The sequence below is a fragment of the Aythya marila genome, assembly GCF_965140915.1.
Source record: "Aythya marila genome assembly, chromosome: 15".
NCBI classification, from domain to species: Eukaryota; Metazoa; Chordata; class Aves; order Anseriformes; family Anatidae; genus Aythya; species Aythya marila.
In genome coordinates, this window is record NC_139056.1 from 17,738,887 (window position 1) to 17,761,138 (window position 22,252).

Sequence of the window (22,252 nt, forward strand, 5' to 3'; positions counted from 1 at the left end):
TCATTTGGGAAACTGGGGTGGGAGAGTTGAGGAACTGCTAAAGGAAAAGATTCTGAGTTAGATTTATTGACTTGAACTTCTTTTTGAAGGGGAACAATATTTGTACTATTAAAACTGCTGATGTAACTCTGAATTGTATCGTCCAGGAGAGCTAGAATTTCATCTGTAGTAACAAGTGAAAATCTTGCTGTGGCTTGAAGAAGTTGCATATGCAAAGGTAATATGGACTGTCCTTAATATATTCAATTCTGCTGAAGCATTTATGGAGTTTAGGTTTAAAATCTTAAACCTAAGATTAAGTTCCACTTGGGTTCTGGATACTCAGAGTATTCTATTTAAATGTACAGAAACCAGGATACATCTGCTAACAGCTCCACTTTCACTATATAAATAAACAAGCATATGGAGAAGTGAACAAAGATACCAGTGCTAATTTGAGTCTCGTACTCAGATCTTTAAGGGTCAATGTACACTTGTGACTAAGAGCTATTTCAAGTAATGCAAATGCAGTCAGATGGCATGTTCAACAATGCTATCTGAAATTTTATGGCAAATTAACGAATATGAAATGTTCAAGTGTATGTTGCTTGGGACTGCTTATAGCTGAGTAAATTAAAAACTAACAATGTTACTGAAAAGACATACTGAGGTTTTAAAACTATTTGAGGAAGCATTTTTCCTTTTAGGCGTTTTGTTTATCCTAAATATCCTAGATGAAGTAGTTGAAATGTATATGGCAGGCTTAAGCCTGCAAAAACAAGTAAGGTTTCTTAAGTGGTAGATGCTCAGAACAGGGCAATAACTTAGTTGTGTTTTCCAGCTGAGATACACTTCAGAAATTAGAACTGTTTTCTACAATCTGTGAGTAGCTAGAAGTAATCCCTCTACATCACTCACCAGAACCATTCGTTATGAGTTTTTACTTACGTAACTAAGCTTTGCAACCTTAATGTAATCATTCCATAAACAATTACCTAAAAGTTAAATAACCTAAAAGCTTTACGTGCATTATTCGATTTATAAACCTACATGTAACCTGAGATTAGAGGCTCACCTAAACAAATGTGTTTGCTAAGTACCTACTTACAGATGAAAAAGTGTGGCGTTAGGACACCAGGGTTCTTTAATGATCAGTAACTGCTGCTACTTTATTATACATAGTAGCTTCATTATCCATGTTGCCTGCCCATACTGAGGACAGGCTCCCTTCTTAGATTATTTGCCCCACAGCAGCCCTTTTCCACTAGTTGAGTCAACAATGCAGCTCGGCAAACACCCAGCCAGCAAGTTCCATGCCTTAATGGCTGGAGAATAAGCAAACCAGAACGGCAAGGCATCTCCTGAATCACCCTTCTTTGTTCCCTCTAAACTCTTTACATTCCTGATGGCCTCATCGTTAAAAGCCCGATGTTACCACCAACCATAGGGCTTGTCGACCCCCATGGCCACACTCCCGCAAAGAAGTCACAGTGTTAACAAGAAAATTTATTTATGTAAGATATTACACCTCTTTGGGACTGTTGGGGTGTTCTTATTCTTAGTATTAATATATTAACTTTTCAAATAGTTTTACTGGCTACTGTTGCAGAAACTTTCCAGTGCTATCTTCTTCGGGACTGTTCTCATTACTGCTCTCACTGACGTCATCTGGAGTGCTCACAATGTCGTCCTCAGATTCTTCATCACTTTCTTCTATTCTGGAAATGTTTTTCAGGATTATAAAAGTACAACAATTTCTGATAAGAAAATTAATGCTTAAATTAAACTTTATTACCCTGGGGAACTGATTGGTCTATTGGGATTAGAAAATTCTTTTCCTGAGTCAACATCAAATGGATCTGAAAAAAGAAAAGATGTATTGATAAAGCAGGCTTTTTATTTATTTTTGTGTGTGCTAAAACAAAACATTGACAGGGAGGGGCAGACATGCAGCCTGGCCAAAACCTGTTCCACATTCCAGTCTTCTTACTGCTAAGAGTTCCCCTTCCCAAGGAGTTGTAGTAGCTCTTGAGGGACAGTCAGACTGTGCACATAGGTTTTTAAGACTTTTGGTAAGAAAACATGCATGTTCTTGTAATTGTTTAATTCTAAAAAGGTTATCTAGTTAGTTCATGGCTACTGAAAGGTGAGGTCTAGCTCTTACTGCTGAGTAAAAGTAATGCTAGACTTACTTTGGTCTGCTCAGCTGGGGAGAACTGTTACAAGGCATGGCAGCTTTGATACTACATCCAGAAATACACAGGACTTTGTGGAAGTCTGCCTTATTCATCATCGTGATGTTGCCCCTTAACATCTGTCTTCAGTTTAATGTAACTGTAGTTAGGCTTCCAGCAAACAGGACTACTTTATTCAACCTAGTTTGTCATAAGAGACTGAAGTTGAGAGAAACTAGAGCCTGTCTGCCATGCCCTTACAGTAAGGTCCACTGTCCTATTTTTATTGGACATAATACCTCTGAAACAGAAATTGTCTTCATAGGCTCTCATATTGGCTTTGATACAGTCTTTTCTGTGCTGCCTTGAATAAGACCAAGCATTTGTCTGTGAATACAACCTAAAATACCGAGACACCGGTAAGTTACTCTCCACTTATAAGGTACTTTCATTATCTATACAGATTTGCTTTTAAATATCTGTTATTGACTATATAAATATATCAATTAAAGGTTTTTCCTTTTCTAACTTGCTGTTAGACTGCATGCCTGTATTTCTCTTACAGGCCTGCCGAATTACTAGTCCTCTTTACTCATACTCTGCTTTTAGTTTTTGTAGATACAAGGAGGAAGATGCATATATTTTTACTCCTTAGTCCTCTAATATCCTTAATTTAATTGAGGTACCTGTTTCATGGTTCAGCTAAATATTTAAATATACTACTATAGGTGTTAAATTGCTACAGTCTTTTATCTTTTTGGGTTGGAAAAAAATAAACTTGCTTATAAGAGAATACATATTATAAAGACAATGACGTATGTCAACAAAGCTCTTCTTTGCCAGTATTTGATGAGTTTGAAGGAAAAAATTGCAAGAAGACTCTTGAAGAAAAAGAGGAGGGAAAAAGGTTCTGCTTTTTTTTTTTTTTTTCCCCTTACCTATTTCTTCTCTTGTTTCTTGGACACTGGTTAAAAAATCCTTTTCAACCCCAAGCACTTCTTCCTGGCAATGACAAGCTGCATATTTTTCCAAGAGATTTTTGTTCAAGTCAAGAAATGCCTTCCCCCATTTAAATTTCCTTAGAAGAAGGGTGGCTAGGTCTGGAAATCCTTTAACAGAAAATAAATTATCAGTGTACTTCAGTGTGAGATTTCACTCAGCTTATTGGTTTCTAAGTTTAGCACCTACCTACGTATCGCTACAGGAATGAGATGTTTGCCAGCATTTTTTCAGTATTCAGGGATTCCAATTTTAAAAAATATTATTATTTTTTTAAATTTCAGTTTAACTTGAAATATTTAATTAAAGAAAAGTTAATAGCTGTTTTGTAAATCTTATATAAAAATATTTTGTACAGGTAACGTTTCAGGCTATAGCCCCCGTAGTTCTTCGGTAAAAGAGCAGTTGTACGTACCATATTTTCAGAAGGTAAGATCTGTCTGCAGTGTAGTAGAGGAAGTCTGTTCAGTTGTCAGGAAAGTTCTGTGATGAGTTTGCAAAACAACTGCAGAGTGGGCAATTTCTTTTATTGTTCTTAATCAGAATGCACCCAGTTAACAGCTTTTAACCTCTCATGAAGACAGAGGTGACCAAGGAATCATGCTGTTTTCTCTAGCGTTTTTTTTTTTTTTTTTACAAGAATTTTTCTAACACTACGTATCACCTTGACAAAACCTGGATCATCAGTTCACGTATCCTCTTTAGTAAATGACAAACTTCTCCCCAGAGATACCTCAATGGCTACCAAGTACAAGCACTAGGAAGAAAACTAGAGAATTTATCTCATTATAAATTCAAGATCAAACTGATGATCATCGGGTCAGCATTACAGTTTATTCTGTCGAAGATTATCTCCTCATTATATGAAGGACATGAGAATTTCTGGTACGTATTTTGCATTTAACACCAAGTAGCCTACCAGCAATGCAAAAAGCTGCAGCAAAAGCTTCCACACAAGATAGCTTGCACGGCCGGCCATAATTTACAGGATTTGCAGCCACCAGGTAAGGCAGCAGCCGTAGATGACTTCCTCTCATTCTCTTAAAGGGAGTTTCTTCTAATTTAGCCCATGAGCAATCTATGACTGCAATTCCATTCTGAGCAATGACATGCCTGGAAAGAGAAACATCGCTGTATTTGAAAAAATATTTGTAATTGTATTGATAAAGTAAATTAAAGTTAGAATTCCAATTGCCACTTAATGCTGGTGACCAATTTGCATACCTCCCCCTTTGTCAATAAAAAGTATATATTTTACAGTGATTAAAATACAGATGTAATAAACAGGACAGTATGTTTTCCTTCAGAAGCTGCGTACAGCAAGTAAGGTTTCAAACTAAAAATGCAAAATTGAAGGATTAAAACATAACAGAAAAGTGTAGTTATAAGTAATGTTGGCATTCTTAGGAGAACATCAAAGTTCAGATTTAAGTTCTCAACTAGCTTCTAAAGACTAATATTTCTCTGAATACGTCTTTATAAAAATTCTGCAGACACATTTGAAGACCATTCTCAAAGTTCTTCCAAAAGAAGTTATAGTTAATGCCTTGTGTTGCCAAAGTCTAAGAGCTTGAATGTAGTAGCTATAGGCCCACGTGATTCTGAACATATTAACCTACAAACCACGTACTTTGATCACACATGTTTTTCTCACCTAACTCCAGCTGTGTAGAAATCGTAACTGGACTTAGTAAAATGGCTGTATTTCTCATTCTCTTCTAATAATTATTAATATAATGCAACAGAAGACCAAATGTATCCCATTGCACAGTTCTGGCCATGAATCAGTGATTAAAACGTTCCCCTAATGTACCAACATGCAGTCTCTGAGCATCACAATAGCGTTTGAGCCAAATGTTCTTCCACACGGCCTGCGCTTTCATCTGCATCGCAAACAGGCGGTGAGATCATTTGAACATAGGCCTCATCAGCGACTTACCTGTCGGCTGGAGAAACATATACGGTAGCTAGAGGGCTGAGAACGAGGCCTGGGAATCTCTGGCTGAGGCGCAGGGTTCGGAGCAGCCCTTTTCGGGCCAATTTCCTCCCGGTGCATTTCTTGGGATCGCAATGTCCGAGCTCCCACATGGCAAGCGGGCACGGGAACTTCGCCTCCCGGGTTTCCCCCTCAGCCCCTCGCTCTCCCTCCAGGCAAGCTGAAAACGGCACCGCGCGTTAGTCGGGGGCGGCCAGCCGTCCCGCTCGGCGGCCCGCCTCTGCTAGGCCGCCGCTCGGCACGGAGCCCGCGGCACGCTCCCGCACCTCTCAGCGCGGCCTCCGCTTCCGCAGCGAAGGTGTCGAGGCTGCGCCGCTCCGCGCCGCGCCGCGCGCCCCGCGGCGGGGCAGCGGCACCGGCGGACCGCGGCGGACGCCTGCCGCGCCTCATGCTGCCGCGGCTGGGCGGAGCGGCCGCTTCCCTTTCCGGCGGAGGCGACGATGGCGGCCGCTCGGCTGCTGCGGGCGGTGGTGGGCGCGGCGCTGGGTGAGGGCGCGGGCGGTCCGCCGGTCGGCCCCTCCGCCCCTCCCCCGCCCGCTAACCGTTCTCTGCTCGGCAGGTCTCCTCGCCGCGGCGGGCAAGATGAAGGTCGTGGAGGAGCCAAATACGTTCGGGTGCGTGCCCGTCGCTCGCCGCGGCCCACCTGGACCTGGTGGGCTCGGGTCCTTCTGCCGCTCGCTGTACGGCAGTCCGCGCCTTGCCCCGGCGGAGCACCAGGCGGGCCGGGGCCGCTCTGCCGACCCGCCCGGGGGCCGCGAGGAGGGACCGCCGTGCGCGGTGCGGGTGAAGCAACAGCCGGGAGCGTAACGCAGTCTTAAGCTTGTAACTGTCGTTCTTTTGAAAGGTTGAATAACCCGTTCTTGCCTCAGACAAATCGGCTGCAGCCAAAGGTGCCCCCTTCTGCAGTATCAGGTATATGCGAGCATTGCCTTTTCCGTACAATTTTCATCGTTTTGTGACGATCATTCGTACAATAGTTTGCTTCACATATATGCAGGCAAAGACTAGTTTTACTTCTCATGTTGGGAGTTATGGAAAATAAACGTGACCAAATAAACTTCATTGTCCTTCTGAAGGGTCAAAACCTCGCTTGAGTTCTTTGGTGTTCCATGTCCCAGAGTTGTTCAGACTGCTCTTGTCAAAGTGCTATCCATATGTTTTATTTTTTATTGTCTGAGGCAGCCACAGATCCCTCTAATCCTTATTCATGCCTTCTTCTTGACATAATCTCTAGCATCTTTGAGATGGACACATGTAAGGTAGCTTGGCATCTGATTTGGGTACTTAATACTCAAAGCAATTGTTTTTAAAATGATTCTAAGACTAGTCTTGGAAGAATTCACAGAAGCTCAATTTCCAACACAAAGCTGTAATAAAAATCCAACGCTATAGCAAAATAAACAAGAATTTAAAAATTTCTAGACTCTCTTGGGGGAGAGTAAATAAAACGCCCACCGATTACAAACACTAAGCAATATGAAAGGGCAGTAAATGGATTATGTCATAAATTGTTGCCTCCTAATCTTAGGTACAGACCTAAACCTTACAGGTTCAGATTCACTAAAGGCATTTTCATATGGTGACACTGAACATGGTTATCCTTATTTCCATGTGAAATGTTTTATAAAACCAAATACATGTGTTTTTAATATACTGCATGTGAAAAGTGAATTAGTTAGAAAGGGGTTCAATAACGGTGAGAAAGCTAAATGGAAACATGCCAAAATGATCAGGAAAAAAAGTTAAAGAAACAATGCGTAAAAAATCCTTCCTTCCTGGACATAGGAACTTAAATGTGGCCAAAAATTGGGAATGACTATGGAACTGCAATCTAGGGCGTTGAACCTTGCCTTGCACAATTACTTCTTTAGTATGGAAAACTGACCTAGTCCTTTCTTTTACAAGACAGTTGGTGTAATACCTCCTATGATTATGCTTTTAGAATGTCTGCCCAGGAAATGGAGGTGCAAATTTAATATGTTCCTCAGAGACATTAAAATCTGATTCTCTTGATATATGGGGAGCATCCTACTCATTAGGATACAGACTGCATTTTGTAGAGGGGCAAATCTTTTGTCTAAGACTGTGATAACCTGTAGAATAAATGCAAAATAACGTGGAAAAGAAAATCTACCAATGCTCCAGTGGTTAGGGCTTCTGCAGGGTAAGATTCTAGTGTTCTGTTCTTTGCTTCTAGGAATGCTTCTCTGTATCTTTGGAAAAATTTAGGTAATCTAGTCCTGACAGTGGAGGGTTAGAGTCCAGGGTGTTTTCATTTTATTTTATCTTATTTTGTTTTGTAATCAATTTTTTTTCTCCTTTCCACAAAAACAAACAAACAAACAAACAAAAAAACTCCATGCAAAATGAATTTAAATAACTGTCACTGAAATAAGTTCTGTAGCACATAGTTCAGAACTTTTGGCCTTTTTTTTTTGAATAACAAGTTACTTGTATTGATTTTTTTTTTTTGACAGCAACATTGGAATGGTCAGTTATAGAGGAGTGTTGTAGCTGCTGACCTGTTGGACAGAAAAAAATCATCTTGTTGAATATTATTTGGATCAGGCTGTGAAGGCCAACTGTGAAAAAGAAGTGTCTAGTTTGAGAATCTCAGCAAAATTTGGATATGCAACGCTATCACTGTTCTGAGCAAAAGGGTTTTATGGGTGTAAATATGAGGAGTTTGTATGACTCAGGACAGACAGCTGTCAAGCAAGAGTTTTATTGATTTCAATGTTAGACTTTGACAATATCTGCACTGATGATCCCTTTTATGCATCCGGCCTCCAGATATTTGTATTCGGGTTTCTTGTTTCTGCTGCAGAAGGAGGCTAAACTATTTCATTGAGTGTTGAAGATGAAATATGTTAAAGATTATGAAACAGACCAATGTAGTACTAGTGGGGAGTTAATCCATATAGAAGATATGTTGTCCGTAAGGATTTCCTTATGTACAGCAGAAAACTAAATTTATTCTATTCCTTACAGTTTTGTCATCACAATAACTTGTTTGAATCTACCTGAAACAAACTCTTCTTTGATAACATTTTGTGGTGTTTTTAGGCCCTGTGCATCTCTTTAGGCTCGCTGGCAAGTGTTTCAGTTTTGTGGAATCCACGTGAGTAATGAATTTGAATATTTGACTATATATTTTTATTAGGAACAAACCAGTTCTTAATTCCCATCTAAAATATTTCTTCTTCTTTTTTTTTTCTTCTTCTTTTTTTTTTAAAGGTATAAGTATGAGTTTTGTCCTTTCCATAATGTCACTCAGCATGAACAGACTTTTCGATGGAATGCCTATAGCGGGATTTTAGGGTGAGGCATTTAGACCTGTATGTTTTATCTGTGCTGTTAGGAGACCATTTTATGTGTTGTCAAAGACAAGGCAACTTTAATATTCTTTTATGGGTCGTATTAGGACTTTGAAGGTCACAAGGTGTTATGCATAAAATAACTTCATCTTGAAATACTCAGTTTTTTTTGTAGATTAACACCAACCTCCTGTTTTAACTGGAAGCTTATTAATAACCAGGGCCAACTGAAAGTATGATATGTTCATATGAGAAATCCATTAATGTATAACTCATATTAACAAGGTTTTCATGTCTTTTAACTATTTTCACTTTTACGTTATGTATAACTGTACAGAATAAAAAGACAGACTTATGCCTAGTGGTTGTGTTAAACGTATTTAATAAAAGGTAGGAAAAGACTTGATGTAGATCCTCAAAAGTATCCCAAGGTATCCAAAGACCACAGAGTACCCAAAAGATTTTACAGTAAGCCAGAGCACTGCTTTATAGTTACTGCCTTTCAAAATATTTTGTATATTGATGTTTGTAGAGTTTGAATGAAGAACTTGTTACTTTTATTTTCATAGAATCATGGAATGGCTTGGGTTGGAAGGGACCTTAAACATAATCTTAAAAAAAAGAAAAAAGATCCAAAACCACTCTCAAAATAATGATACGGTCTATATAGCAATCTGGCTAACAAACTTAAGTGGTTGTAAAGTCTTGGCTATAAGAAATTGAAATAAAAGATAAGATTTAGTAGCTTAGTGGGTAGTATTGGTGATGGGAGGATGGGTGGACTAGATGATCTCTTGTAGGTCCTTTCCAACCTGTGAAATACTGAAACAAACAAAAAAATGAAAAAATGAAGTGCATACAATTAATTTGAAATTCTGTAAGGCTATTCCTATATTTCTTCCTGAGTTTTCACAGTTTTCTTCCTATTAACATGAAGTAAAATGAGGCTCTATTTCTCCAGAATCTGGCATGAATGGGAAATCGACAACAACACATTTGTTGGAATGTGGATGAGGGAAGGAGACTCGTGTGAAACCAAGAGCAGACAGACAAAGGTATAATAATGAAATACTTAAATTATGCTAGTTCAGACAGCATGCTACATACTCTACAAACGGAAGCATTCCTATGTGAAAGAGTTCATGGTTTAAGATACAGTACAAAATGTAAGGATGGATTTCAGTAGCAACTACATTAATGGGTAGGGGATAGAATCTGAGATCAGGATAAAGTTCTGACTAAATTTCATTGTGTATTATCACTGGTGACTTTTAACTCTTTTCCTTGGTAGCATGGAATACTGTGGTATCATCACCGCTGTCAGAAACATACAGTGCTTTATAATTTGTGTCAGGAAAAATAAACAAGAAGTGTTATTTGTTGGATTCAGGCTGCTAGTCTATTGTGCTTAAGAACATCCAGAAAAAAGGAGGGAACAGAAACAACAGTATGCCAAGAAACTATGTATTAAAGCCAGGTATTAAAAAAAAGTTGAGAGGGCATGCAGGAAGAGTTAAGGAAAGAAAGATAGGGAAGTGGTAGAGGAACCTACTCATTAGTAACAGATTGTGGTATGAGTACAATTTAAAGGAAAAAAAAATCCTATTTTGTTAAGTAGTTAAAGTGTTCCTTTTCACATTCAGACTGTCTGTGCTAAGTAACTGGTCAACTAGAAGGGTTAGGAAGGGTGTCTGAGACTTGCTCAAAGTGTGACACGTGATTTGCATGTGTCTTTTCTCAATTTATTCATTAATGTTTTTTTTTTTTTCTTTTCTACCTTCCATTTCAGTGTTATATAGAGCTATAGATACAATGAATTAAACCTCATATTCCCTGATGACTATCATGGAGAGCTAAAGATACCATACAGTTCACAACGCTTATTTTCTTGTAGAAGATACTTAGGTATTACAACGATGATTGGCAATACAGTACTAGACAGAGGAATATATAACTGGAATAAAAACTAAGGGGAAGAGATAAGGGACAGTATATCTTGGCCAAGCTTAAAATGTTTTGTATGTGGTGATGCCTTGCCAACATCTTTATTTCCATAGGGAAAAAAATAAATCTACAGAAGGAGTTACTACTCTTGCATGACCCTTGGTACTGGTATTCAGATTTTTCACTGGTATTTAGTTTTGAACAGATGTGAAATACTGGTGCCAAATTCTAAAGATTACAACAAATTTCTAATGTCCAGATAAGTATTGTTGTCTTGAACAGTAAAAAGAGGCTGTTATCTAGCAGAGTGGTCATAACTAAATTTTATAGAATGAATTCTGCTTAAGTCAGAGGAAGTTCTAAAGGGTGTCCTGTTTATCTTCCTTTTTTACCCTCATTCTTGCTGGAACTATGGTGCTTGGGAGTCTAAAGAACAGTGAGTGATAGGTGGGGATCTTTTCCCCATTAGAGGAAAGAATTGTCACGTTTGAGAAAGTAACTTAATTTGTAAGATATGCTCTCTCTGCTTTTATTTCTATGGGTGACAGCACTCTAAGCTTTGCAACAATGGTATATACAGAAATGCATCTGTTAACGTTGGAAGACAATAAATTGATCATTGGTGCTGGACCTGTTCAATGTGGAGGTGTTTTACTCGTCTTTGTTTTTACTGGTATTTAGGTTCATCTTGTTTGTGGAAAGAGCAACAAATTGGCTTATGTGTCTGAGCCAAGTACTTGTGTTTACTCCTTGACATTTGAAACTCCTCTTGTGTGCCATCCTCACTCCCTTTTAGGTAAGATTTAAAAAATCATTTGGGTGTGGAACAAAAGGCTTATTACACCAACTTCAGAGTGTAAATTTTTAGGATCTCTGAGTTTGTAATTTCATAACAATGAGAATTACATGCAATATGTAATGCTGTGCATTTTAAATCTCAATCAATATAATACATAGATATTTCAAAAAAAGAAGTTATTGGTAATATTCAACCAGTCTGATAGCTGCTGTTTTTTTGAACTGGTCATAGGAATCAATGTAGTATCAGCACATTTACTTACATCACAAAAAGGGATAGCCCAGTTAGAATTATTTTCAACAAAGAATAAAATATAACCTTATAGCTGAAAATGAGAGAAAAACTTGGTCAGTGGCATTCTCCAGAAATTTTAAATCTGTGAAGTGGAATTTAAGTTTAACGCCAACTCTTGAAAGCCCCACGCCTGATACTAGAGAAGCACTTAACTGATGAAGGACATGGTTTGCTTTCAATTTTTCAGTTTATCCAACTCTGACTGAAGTACTGCAAAGGAAGTGGGATGAAGCAGAGCAGTTTCTGTATGATCAACTAATAACTGAACAGGTTTGTTAATATCTTCAAGCTCTATTTGTTAAAGAATAGTTACTGTCAAATAGTTAAACCTGGCTTCTGCAGTTTCTCCTCTTGGAATGGTTGCATTTATTTTGCAGTTGACTAATAGTACTTTCTGTACTCTGTAACTGCTACGTTAATTGATAATTTCAATATTTTGTACAGTGAAGCTTTAGGAATTGGAACAGCCACTGCAAGTTGCAAGCAGAGGTGAGTGTCAGGTGGACTTATTTATTGTCTCATGGAAACTTTCTTTTGTAGGGATACAAAAAAATACTGAAAGAAATATTTGAGGAAGCAGGACTTCTAAAAGCAACTGAAGAAAAGGAAGTTGAGAAAAAGAATAAGAAAATAAGTCTGCGATTTGAAACAGTGGAGAAGTGTAATAAGGTATAGAGCATAATATTTACAATGTGAAATTGCCACCTTTTTACTGTATGATTCAGTGTGACAGCATTGTGTATATACTCAAGATTTAACTGAAATCTTTTAAAGGGGCTGTCTATTTTGGTTTCTTTATGTAATGGTCTGCTTACAAATAGAGTAATCTGATATCTTTATTCTTGCCCTCCAGTCAAAAACAAACCAGTACAACTGAATGGCCATTAGGAAAATGGAAGGGGTATGTAGGAATTAGTGAAGGTACATGACTTATGAACACCTTACAAGTGTTCTTCACAGGGAATATTAGTCTGGAGATACAGACATTATAAATGTGCAGTCAGCCTTGGAAATGCTGATGCTTTTCTGTGCAGATTGTTACCCAGACTTGTGCCAGCATGTGGTTGTTGTTGCTGCATTCAAAGGTAGAATGATATATGGTGTTTCTATTTCTGAATGACTTTGATATATGAGAATAGCCTTTTTGCAATAGAATTAAAATGGGAATATAGAGGAAGAAAGTGTGCTCAGCCTAAAAGAGCACATGTTGAACATGAAAAAAAGAGCATGAAGGGCAATTAATCATAATGCAGGGAAGCCGTTGTTGTCGTTTTATTTGAAAATGTGGCAAAGACGAAACACCACCTAGTAATTGAACACAAGCCAGCAATGTGTCCTTGCCAGAAAGGTAGCGAATGGTATCCTGGACTAAATCAGGAAAAGTACTGCCAGCAGGTCGAAGGAGGTGATACTTCCACTACTCAGCAATGGTGAGTCCACACCTGGAGTATGGTGTCCAGTTATGGGCCCCCAAGTACAAGAGAGATGTTGGAATCCTGGAGAGAGTGTCAGAGCCGCAGAGATGCTGAAGGGACAGGCGTACCTCATACCTCTTCTAACAGGAAAGGCTGAGGGGGAAAAGGGAAGGCTCAGGTGTGAGTTTTCTCAACACCTGAAGGGAGAGTGGAAAGAGGAGGGAGCCAGGCTCTTCTCAGTGGCATACAGTGACAGGACAAGAGATGCAAGACAAGAACTTAAACGTGAGAAGTTCCAATCTGAACATCAGGAAACACTTACGTACTGTGCAGGTGACTGAGCACTGGCACAGATTGCCTAAGGTATGTCCAGATGGCTTTTCATTATCTCCAAGGTGGGAGACTCCACAACTGCTCTGGGCCACCCTGCTCTAGGTGGCCCTGCTTGATGAGCAAATGACCTCTCTTCCTAATTGAACCATTCTGTAATTGTATGATTCTGTGAGTTCCTGAATGCAGCGAACTAAACTGTGGCTAAGCTATATATACCTTTATAAAGATAACCATTTTGATGTTGTACTGTTAGGAGCTGGAAAATTCAAGTATTTTTTTTTTCAATACTTACTTAATTGGTGCCAAAAAGGAAGTACTAATTGTTAGCAAATCTTAATTGACATAAACTTAGCTGTTCTGCTAGCCATAGAATCTTAAATAGTTCATCCTTTGCTCTTTCTTGAGTCAGGTAAAAAAAGGAAAAAATACACTTCAAACCAGATAAGTGGTTTGAGTCTGAAAAGTGCTAAGCCATCCCTGGCTCTGTAATTTAAAAGAAACTGCTGAAAGTAAGAAGATGAAGTTGGTAGGTCAAAAGTTGAGGTGACAAATTTCCAGACTGACATTGTAATATAAACTTAAATAAGGCTGGTGCTGTAGCAAACATACAAAGGTAATTTTGTGATATGATAAAATGCTAATTTGAGGAGGGATAGATCTGTGTTAGTTACAGAAAGCATTCCTAGATTTACTCTCAGATTCAGAAAAGCTGGCCCCTTTTTTGACAAGGGGAGAAAAAAACGTGTGTGTATGTGTGTGTGTGTATATATATATATATATATATATATATATATATATAAAAGAATAATTTTGTACCTTGTTCTTAGAATAAGCAGATTAAGATCATTAGGTCAAAAGCTGTAATAGCTCTGCACAGACAGATTGTTTGATAAACTTCCATGTTATATTTTATATGTTTGGAGAGTGAGAGAACCTTTTAATATTTCCTTTCCTAGGAATACGAGCAACTTTCTAAAGAAATAAAAAACCTTCATGATCTATTAAGTCAGCACAATATTGCATACAAAGCAAATTCTGGTGAGTTTTTGTATGATTCTTTTTCATTGATTTCTATTTAGAATGCATGTACCTAATTGTTGGTTTTGGCTGCAGCAAGGATTAAATAATCTGTCATACATATGGAGAAAATTAAACGCAGCTTTTAAACAGTACCTAGATCTTGATACCTGCACAGGACTTTTGGTCCTAAAAAAGTTTTTTGATGACTTGAAATTTCAGCTTTTCTTTTTTTCTGAAGAGCTGACTGCTGTTGTCAGTGATTGCCATGGTTCTTCTTGTTTTGAGAAACTTTTTTTAAACTGTTGTCTTTCTTTTCTAGAGTAACTTAATCATTAGAATTTTTATAAAACGTATTTGTGTGCTTTAATTATGTAACTTGCACAGTATTTCCACTTGCTTGCATGGTAGCTTACTTACTTATTGCAGAGTAGAACGTTAATCAAAAGCAGGATTCATAGTTTACTCTACTTAATTCTAAACTATTTAATGAATTTTGTGAGAAAAATGTTTCTGTGTTCTGTGAAGTAACTGATGTTTTATACTGAATATTACAGCTGAAAATACCAGTATTGAACACGTAAATCATGAAGGGGCAACTGCAGAGACAACTGTTCTTAACAGGTCAAAGAATGATGAACACCTGCACGGAGATACAGGAATTTAGCATGACACTGTGCATGAAGAAACTTGAGTGATAAATAGCAACTTCATGTGAAACGTCAAGCTGGTTGCATGTGTGTATCATGACACTATGATGATTTGCCTTTTGCGAGCATTCTTGACTTTCGGAATTTCTGCCCTAAAGTAAAAGGAACATAATGGAACGAAGTCTTGCTGTTACTAAGATCAGGAGGCCAGTTCCTGACAACATTTGTAAAAACTTCTATACTCGGGCTGGTATTGGGTGTAGGCTTACAGATTCTGTGTCTCCAGGTTCAGCTTTGTTATTTTCTTTGATCAAGCACGGTAGCAAGTGGTGTAACTACAAAATAGAACCATACCAGGGCTCTAAAGTGTTGTATGAAAGGCACTAAGGGACAATACTTAGAACACGTTACTTCACCTGTACACTAAAAGAAGTGTTTTCTGTGCCGCCTCTAGGAAAAAAAAAAAAAAGTTTCCTGCTGCAGCGGTGCATAGGAAGCAACTCCATCCACCTCAGCTTAGAGGCTGATGTAATCATGGATAGCGGGTGCATAAAGGGTACACTGTTCAGGATCTCCAGGAAAGCTGCTCTGAGAACACCAAGTTGTTGCGGGATAGTCGCGTTAAGCGAACACGTGGCAGTTCTCCGAACGTAACAATAAAAAGTACTGCGCTAACACGGCCTGTGGAAACGTTCCTGCAGAAGCCGGTGGATGCCCGGCAAGCCCCCTTCTGCCGTTCCGCCTCCTGCCGCCGTCCGCTTGGCGAGACCCCGCAGGCCGACCTGCTTCCGCCGGGGACGTCCGCCGCGGCGCGCCCGCGCTTCCGCTTCCGGGCGGCGCGGGGAGGAGCGCGGCGGGATGAGCTGGGTCCTGGGCGGCTGGCGGTGAGGCAGCGGGCGCGGCGCGGGGGGCGGCGGTCGCCCGCTCCGCTTCGCGCCCCTGACTCGCGTGTCTTTGCAGGGCGCGGTGTCCCGCGCGCCTGCTGGGCCCCCAGAGGTGCCTCGCGAGGCGGCGGGGCCCCGAGGGCGCGGCGAGCGCGGACGCGGACGGCGGGGGGGCCATCCCCTTCTCCGCCAGCAAGGCCACTCCGCGGCTGTGGAGCGTCAGCCGGTCTATGGGGAGCGACCACCAGAGGCCGTGGGTGAAGGTGCTGCCTCTCAGTTTGCTGTGCGGCGGGCTGCTGCTCTGGTGCGTGTTCAGGGAAAAAACGGAGATTGACGAGCGGTTGGAAGCTGTGTTCTCTGGTCAGATCGTGGACTCTTTAGATGCGGCACAAAAAAGCCGTTCTCCCTTGCAGCCGCACAAGGAGAGGTGACTGCGGCGCGGCTGCGGTGAAGGAGCTGCCAAAAGTTTACTGGCGTTCACCTGGCTGAAGGCTGCTCTGACACTTTAATGGGAAAACTTGTTTTTCCAGCCTATCACCAGCCTTATCTTGCAAACGATTCTCTTATTTATCGTGCCGCTTTCTTTGTTTGTCTTAGCTTAGTAATTTACAGGGATAGTGGAAGGAATGTTTTTTTTTCTCCCTGCATTGCACAGCAGGGATGAACAGGATGTACTGCACATCAACTTGTATTTGTAGATATGCTGTATACAACTCATTTCTTTTCCATGGATTGTTTCTTTTTCTGAGATGCACAACATATTAAAATATCAAAGGTGTATGCCTATAAAATCATTGCCGAAGGTGAATTTCAGTTGACTCTACTAGTCATGAAGTATATTCAAATTATATTGATGACAACTGTGTTAGTGTATGATTCATTAATACATTATTCTTATTTTGATTTTTTGCAATTTACTAAATAATTCAGAATTTACTTTTTAAAATGTTTAATGCATAGTCAGTGCTTGCTTTCTGCGCTATAACATCTTAGGCATGCCTAAGTAATGTAAGTAGTTATTGAGATTTTTGCAGGAAATCATAAGTGATTAACCTACATTTGAGGGGAAGGGGAGAACCCGTTGTTTCCTTGAACAATGTAGTATCTAGTTGTTCCTTCAGATTTGCAGATACTTAAAACTTGCACATTCTAGAGACTTTCTTGGGAGAGGAAGTATAAAGCTACTAATATGAGTTCTTTTTAGAGTCATTTTATAAGCTTTCAACTGTAAAAATGCAAATGTCTTCTGTGCTACTGATGTCTGTAAATAAAATCAAACAAACAAAACAACATAGCAGCAGATAGTAAGGCTGGAGCTAGAGAGAAAAATGGCTTATTTACATGCTTCTCTAATGCTGCCGATTAGGATCTAAGGACAGCGAAGTGGATGTTGATTTTGCTGTGGATTGATGCCTTCTAAATGAGTACAGTTGTTTTGGCACTGTCTTAAGGTTTAAATTGTCTTGGGATTCGACTTCTACCACAAGGGAATGGTGCAGGTGAAATATATGCAGGGGAGCATCATAGCAAATAAAATAGCGATCCTGACTTCCGGATGCTGACTTAAAGTGCAGCGCCTGCTATTTTGACTAGCCGCCTTCTTCTCTATTCTGTTGCAACAGTGAACTTAGAAAAGTACTGCTTTGCTGAAGGAAACAGAGGGTTCCCGTTTAGTGTGTGCGATGTTTTCAGGTGATGTGATAGGCGTCCTGACAAAGACCCCGCTCCACCCGTAAAACTCCTTTCAGTTTCTTATTTTTCAGGTGTTGGAGAACTTAAACGTTGCCTGCCGCATTCTGCTGTTAAAAGCAGAGAGTTTGAGGCTGTCGGATGAAGCTCGCTGAAGAAGCTGCTCGTGCTTGGTCTCGAACGCGCCTTCCCCAGGCAGTTGCGGGCTCTGGCTGGTGCCGGCCGGAGGCTTCTTGCGGGCACGCGTTACCGGGGCCGGGCGGCGCTGGGGCTCGCGCTAGGCCTTGCCGCGAGGGGCGGGGCGTGGCGTGGCCGCCGGGGTCGCGTTGCGGTAAGGCAGGCGGGCGGGCGGGCGGGGGGGGGCGCTGTCGCCCGCCGGGGGGCGGGGCCGGCAGGACGGGGCCGCGCCTGCGCCCTGTTGGCCGCGGGGGACGATGCCGTCGGTTTCGAAAGCGGTGTCGCGGGGCGCAGGGTCCGGTGGGTCTCCGCAGACTGAGCAGCCGACGCATTATACGTAGGTACCGCGCCCGAGAGACGCCCCACTTCCTGGGCCCCGGGGGGTGCCGCGGGGAGGGCCTCAGGCCCCGAGGCGGCGGGCCCCGGTCGTGTGCCAGGCCTGCCCCGCGCGGCCTCCTGGTCTGGCGGCGGGTCTGAGGAGGTCGCCTGGCCGGCCTCTGCCGTGCTTCCTTCTCGGCTCCGGACGCCGCGGGGCGGAAGCCCGGTTATGTGTAGGCCGAACGCAGGCGGCCCAGGCACGGCTGACCGCGGAGCGCTAGCGGCTGTTCGCGCTGTGCGTCTGCTCCCGCGGTCGGCACTGTCCAGTCCGTCCTGTGAGCAGCTGGCATCCTCCGGCAGCCTGAGCTTCCCAGCACGCTTTAGCATTCCAGGACTGTTCTCAAGAAGCTAAGAAAGCTGTCCTCCCGCTTCTCTTGAGCGTTGCCTAGCCAGTCTCAGCGCGAGCTCGTGGAACGCTTCTCTGATGATTCCTGCAGACCTTCACATGCTGAAAGACAGCTTTGGTGTTCTCCCTGGAAACGACAGCTTTCCTCAGATGCAGTCTGTTAAAGTTCCTGCAGCCTCCTAGCACTACTGACAGCCCCTCTTGCATACGAGCACATGCTCCCCACAAATGCAGAATAATTTATTGCTTAATTTTTGCATTCCTTTCATCCCATCCCCCATATCATCACTTTTATTGTGCCCTGTTTCCAGCACTCTCTGAAGGACCACAAGAACATAGCCACTTACTAGATGCTGCTACAGTCCTTTCTACGGATTAGAACATCCAAAAAGTCTATTCCCCATTTTTTTCCCCACAGTCCTGAATAGTTTAGAAATTAAACTTGAAGGCATGCTTTGTAACTGCATGTCATCAAATTCCTTGTATGCATATTGAGTAGTTAAAAACTAAATGATGCTCTTGATTCTCTCTAATCCTTCCCTCGCCCAGAATCTTCAATCCCCCCTGTAGCCCGTTACACATGCTGCACCCTTTTTGAGACCTCTGGGAAATCCAAGGTTCTTCTATAGAGTCCCCAGGTACTCTTTCCAATGCAAGTACTTAGAACTTTAGGGATCTAATGAGCTTGTTAAATTGGCTAATAGATACATAAACAGGAAGAAGTAATGTCTTATATCCTTTGACAAATGCTATAGTCATGCTGAGTCTGGAATGATACTGTATGGAAAGGCTCAGACTTCCTAAATACCTTCAATGCTTGAGATGCCAATGAAGGACTGTCTTACTAACACCTAAGGAACCTTCAAAAAGACTTTCAGTTTGTCTCAAAACAAACCTAACAGTCTCTAAGTTTGCCGAAGTCTTCTCGTAGACTCTGATAACTTTCTTAAACTACTTTTAATCCTCTAGCTTTTGATATAGCATGTCCATGTTATGGGGTTACTGTGATTAAGCACCAGTGTTTAAGTTAGATGTGGTATTTAGCTAGAGTAGCCATTGTTGGACTGTTTTGTGTGGCAGCAACCTATATGAATGCTCATTCAAGTACCTTGGCAGATTTATAATCTCTGCTTGGTGGTTATTTAGGGCAAAATTCTGACTAGTGTGGTTTTAAAGTTTGTTTATTTGTTTTTAATTCAGTTACATAACATATTATAATTTGCCAGGCATTCCACGGTATTTTATTCACAATGCATCTGTCATGAAAGAATGAAGTCACTTGTATTCAGCCACTAAACAGTAAATCATGCATAGGAGCTAAAACTGTATGCAGGTACATCAGTAAATTTTTTCATGGGCTAAATGCACGCAATTGTCAAGTGCCCTGTTAATACTGTAAAAATGTGCCTCCAATAAGATAAACTTGTAACACAGTTTAATTTTTTTAGGTATCTAAAGGAATTTAGGACAGAGCAGTGCCCCCTATTTTTGCAGCACAAGTGTACCCAGCACAGACCATTTACCTGTTTTCATTGGCATTTCCTAAATCAGCGTCGTCGTAGACCTATACGAAGGCGTGATGGGACTTTTAACTACAGTCCAGATGTTTATTGTACAAAATATGATGAGACTACAGGAATCTGCCCAGATGGAGATGAGTAAGTGGTTTCTTTCAATCCTAAGTGTTTGTAGTATTACTGAATTTACAGAAAGATGTTAATTTCTCCTTAGCAAAAATGATGGGTAGAATCCTGAAGTTTGACTGAGAACAACTTTTTATAAATGATTTGCCAATTTTTGACGCATATGCTTTTATGTAAGTGTATATTCTTTAGGCTATCGTAGAGTTAAAACCACATTTTTGCATTGTAACCATCTTTAAAGCATAACATAAGAAATTAATTTTCTGGTAGTATTGTTCCTGTTGTTGCTGCACATTTTTTTGGCAATTGTGCTGCCTTTTTGAAATGGCATGTGCAAGTTGAGTTGTATAGAGATTGATGGATAGTAGAGGAGAATGGCTGTTTTTTGATGCCTCCACAGAGAGAACAACAGAAGTTCATAGTTCGTTGTCTGGCTAGACCATTAGTATTTGTATTTCCAAGGATATGTCATGTCACTTCTAGAATAAGACTACAGGGGACACGTGTAGTGACATGGGGAGGGGATTAGGCTTTGCGGAGATGAGAATGTATGGCAGGCAGGCATATGTGTGCATATATATATATATATATATATATATATATATATATATATATTATAGGAGCTGGGTATACTGTGGTCATATATCATAGAGGAGCTAGCTTTATCTGCAGTGATGGAAGCAAGGAAGGGCTTCGGACAGAGAAAACATCCAGGAAATACATCGTTATGCTGCTCACCTGTTTTGAAAAAGGAAGATAGTCGTTTTGGTTATTGTAGTGTTTAGTAGCACTTATCATGGACCAGGTATCTTTTGTGTTACAGGCTGTAGACACAGAAGAAAAAGGGTGGATTTTTCACAGAGGTGTTAAACGCTAAGCAGCAAGGATAACAAGAGAAAGTAGACAACAAAAAAGCAGTGGACAGTGTGACAATATTTAGAACCATGCCCAAGCAATATAAACAAACAAACAAACAAAAGTCTTTGAGGGATGATTTAAAAGAGAACAATTAAGTACTTTTTCAGATGTTTGTAAAGCACTTCTGCTAGTCCTAGGGCAGTATGAGCAGTTCTTGTTTGAACATCAACAAAAACGTAATGGATGTTTGTGTCATGTATTGACCAGGGGCAAAAACTGACTTTTCATTATCGAGTGGTAGTTATTGATGCTAATGGCAGAAGAAGGAAGCAGTCTTTTAAAAGGATGTTAGCTAGGTAAGATTGCACTGTTAGAAGCAAATAAGAGGGTGTTTCAATAGCTGGAAAGTGAGATGAAAGTTTGCACAATCTTTTGCAGTAGATGGATTGGAAAGGCTGTACCCTACAATTGCTGAAGATTACTCCCAGGTTAGAAGCCTACATGTCAAGGGATGATGGTCATGTTGTCTGGCATAACAGAAGTGCAGAGGACTTGACAAGTAAAACCAGTAGTGAGATTCAGACCTCTGTCTTAGCATGTTGTGCTTATAGTTTGCATTAAATAGATAGGTCTGGGAGTTAACAGCAAAGAGGTAGTGGTTTTAAAGTTTGTGTTTTGCAGAGAAGTCGCTCAGTTGAAGAAGGATAAGAACAGGGACTAAGGTTGGAGTCCTGTGAGACGTCTCACCAGAAGTATAATACATGTAGAATGTTGAAGTTGGAAGATATGTTGCAGGAGAAATTGAGAGGAAAATGCAAATGTAACTGAATTCTTTTAAGCAAAGAAGGACAAGCCAGGTGGTCAGAGGAGATGATTCTCCTGCTACTATATTTAGTGTTGGTGTGGCTTTTAAGAGAAAAAAATGAGTAAAGCAGACGGCAAATTAGGAAAACAAAGATATAAGTGAATAAAGAAAATGGAGTCTGTTTTCTTCTGTTCAGTTATAAAGTGAAATTATTGGAGATGTTTGTGACAGAAGATTCAGCTGGCCTTATTCTAGATCTGGTACTGAGATTTCATGGCTAGAAATGGCAGTCAGCTACTGTAAGCTGATAGCCAATTGAGGCTAAGGTAGAAGAGAAAAGGTATATAGGACAAATAGTTGGAAAAGGCAAGAAAAAACAAATGTAAATTTCTTAAAGATATTTAAGAAATATCCAAAGCATATCTGTAGTGGCAGAAGGAGAAAATGGAGGGAAGCACCAGCATTTCTGAGAATATGCCCACAGAATAGCAGCATTTCTGCTACAGAACTCCGCAAAATATTTTTTTTTTTCCTTGTTTTGTCTTCTGCCTAAAA

General features: G+C 40.6%; 4 protein-coding genes across 5 annotated transcripts in view; 3 read left to right on the top strand and 1 right to left on the bottom strand.

The window, feature by feature from the left end:
• Positions 1–1,464: 1,464 nt before the first annotated feature.
• Positions 1,465–5,549, bottom strand: TSR3 (TSR3 ribosome maturation factor). 2 transcript variants are annotated; one of them, XM_082772268.1, is made up of 6 exons: positions 5,415–5,549; positions 5,092–5,308; positions 4,072–4,265; positions 3,092–3,262; positions 1,775–1,838; positions 1,465–1,692 (listed from the first exon to the last, which is right to left on the bottom strand). In XM_082772268.1, exons 1-6 carry the CDS (start codon positions 5,536–5,538, stop codon positions 1,683–1,685), a joined length of 780 nt encoding a protein of 259 aa, XP_082628394.1. In that variant the 5' UTR covers positions 5,539–5,549; the 3' UTR covers positions 1,465–1,682. The 2 variants fall into 2 exon arrangements, with proteins under 2 accessions (XP_082628394.1, XP_082628393.1); XM_082772267.1 differs by having other exon boundaries at positions 1,465–1,697.
• A 17-nt stretch (positions 5,550–5,566) lies between these two features.
• On the top strand, positions 5,567–15,585 carry GNPTG (N-acetylglucosamine-1-phosphate transferase subunit gamma). The gene is made up of 11 exons (XM_082772266.1): positions 5,567–5,634; positions 5,708–5,762; positions 5,993–6,060; positions 8,215–8,269; positions 8,386–8,469; positions 9,427–9,520; positions 11,091–11,205; positions 11,690–11,772; positions 12,043–12,171; positions 14,207–14,288; positions 14,825–15,585. Exons 1-11 carry the CDS (start codon positions 5,589–5,591, stop codon positions 14,932–14,934), a joined length of 921 nt encoding a protein of 306 aa, XP_082628392.1. The 5' UTR covers positions 5,567–5,588; the 3' UTR covers positions 14,935–15,585.
• A 177-nt stretch (positions 15,586–15,762) lies between these two features.
• Positions 15,763–16,595, top strand: UQCC4 (ubiquinol-cytochrome c reductase complex assembly factor 4). The gene is made up of 2 exons (XM_082772272.1): positions 15,763–15,801; positions 15,878–16,595. Exons 1-2 carry the CDS (start codon positions 15,776–15,778, stop codon positions 16,230–16,232), a joined length of 381 nt encoding a protein of 126 aa, XP_082628398.1. The 5' UTR covers positions 15,763–15,775; the 3' UTR covers positions 16,233–16,595.
• Positions 16,596–17,887: 1,292 nt separating this feature from the next.
• Positions 17,888–22,252, top strand: part of UNKL (unk like zinc finger) — a 48,387-nt gene continuing 44,022 nt past the window's right edge. The window contains exons 1-2 of the mRNA XM_082772271.1: positions 17,888–18,004; positions 19,840–20,049. Of these exons, the coding sequence (XP_082628397.1) occupies positions 17,925–18,004; positions 19,840–20,049 (290 nt within the window). The 5' untranslated portion in view covers positions 17,888–17,924. The remainder of the gene's footprint in view (positions 18,005–19,839; positions 20,050–22,252) is intronic.